We start from the raw sequence: 426 nt of genomic DNA, 5'->3' as shown, positions 1-426 counted from the left end.
CCAGGGAGCCGTAGTAGACGTTCTGCATGAGGACGATCTGCGACACGATCAGCACCGGGTCCCACACGTAGCTGCGGAACTGGCCCGCCATGCCTGCCCGCAGGGGTCGGCCTCCGCCGGGGGCCTCAGTCAGAGCGGCCCCGCCATGGGCTCCAGGGCGCCCCGGCACCTGCCAGGACACATGCCGAGCCTCAGCCAGCCGGCCGTCACCATGGCAACACCACCCAGCCCGGGAGGAGGGGCCGGGACAGAGGAGGCGAGCCCATTTCGGGAGTGGAGGGGGGGAGGGACGGACAGACCCATTCCCAGAGTGAGGGGAAACCCTGCCCGTCCGGCTGCCCGGGCCCCGCCCGTACTCCGGCTCCCCCGGGGTTCACTCACCGGTGACCGACTCGAGGATCCAAAGGTCCGAGCGCGGCCCAGCCC

General features: G+C 71.6%; 1 protein-coding gene across 1 annotated transcript in view; it reads right to left on the bottom strand.

Annotated features, from left to right (window-relative positions):
- SYS1 (Sys1 golgi trafficking protein) overlaps positions 1-420 on the bottom strand; it is a 4,492-nt gene extending 4,072 nt beyond the window's left edge. Inside the window, exons 1-2 of the mRNA XM_015563265.1 lie at positions 382-420; positions 6-169 (exon numbers count right to left, since the gene is read on the bottom strand). Of these exons, the coding sequence (XP_015418751.1) occupies positions 6-91 (86 nt within the window). The 5' untranslated portion in view covers positions 92-169; positions 382-420. The remainder of the gene's footprint in view (positions 1-5; positions 170-381) is intronic.
- Positions 421-426: the final 6 nt, after the last annotated feature.

Source organism: Myotis davidii, unplaced genomic scaffold, assembly GCF_000327345.1.
Source record: "Myotis davidii unplaced genomic scaffold, ASM32734v1 scaffold4152, whole genome shotgun sequence".
In the NCBI taxonomy this organism is placed as follows: Eukaryota; Metazoa; Chordata; class Mammalia; order Chiroptera; family Vespertilionidae; genus Myotis; species Myotis davidii.
Note: the sequence above shows the minus strand (reverse complement) of the source record. Positions and strands in the feature narration are given on the sequence as shown.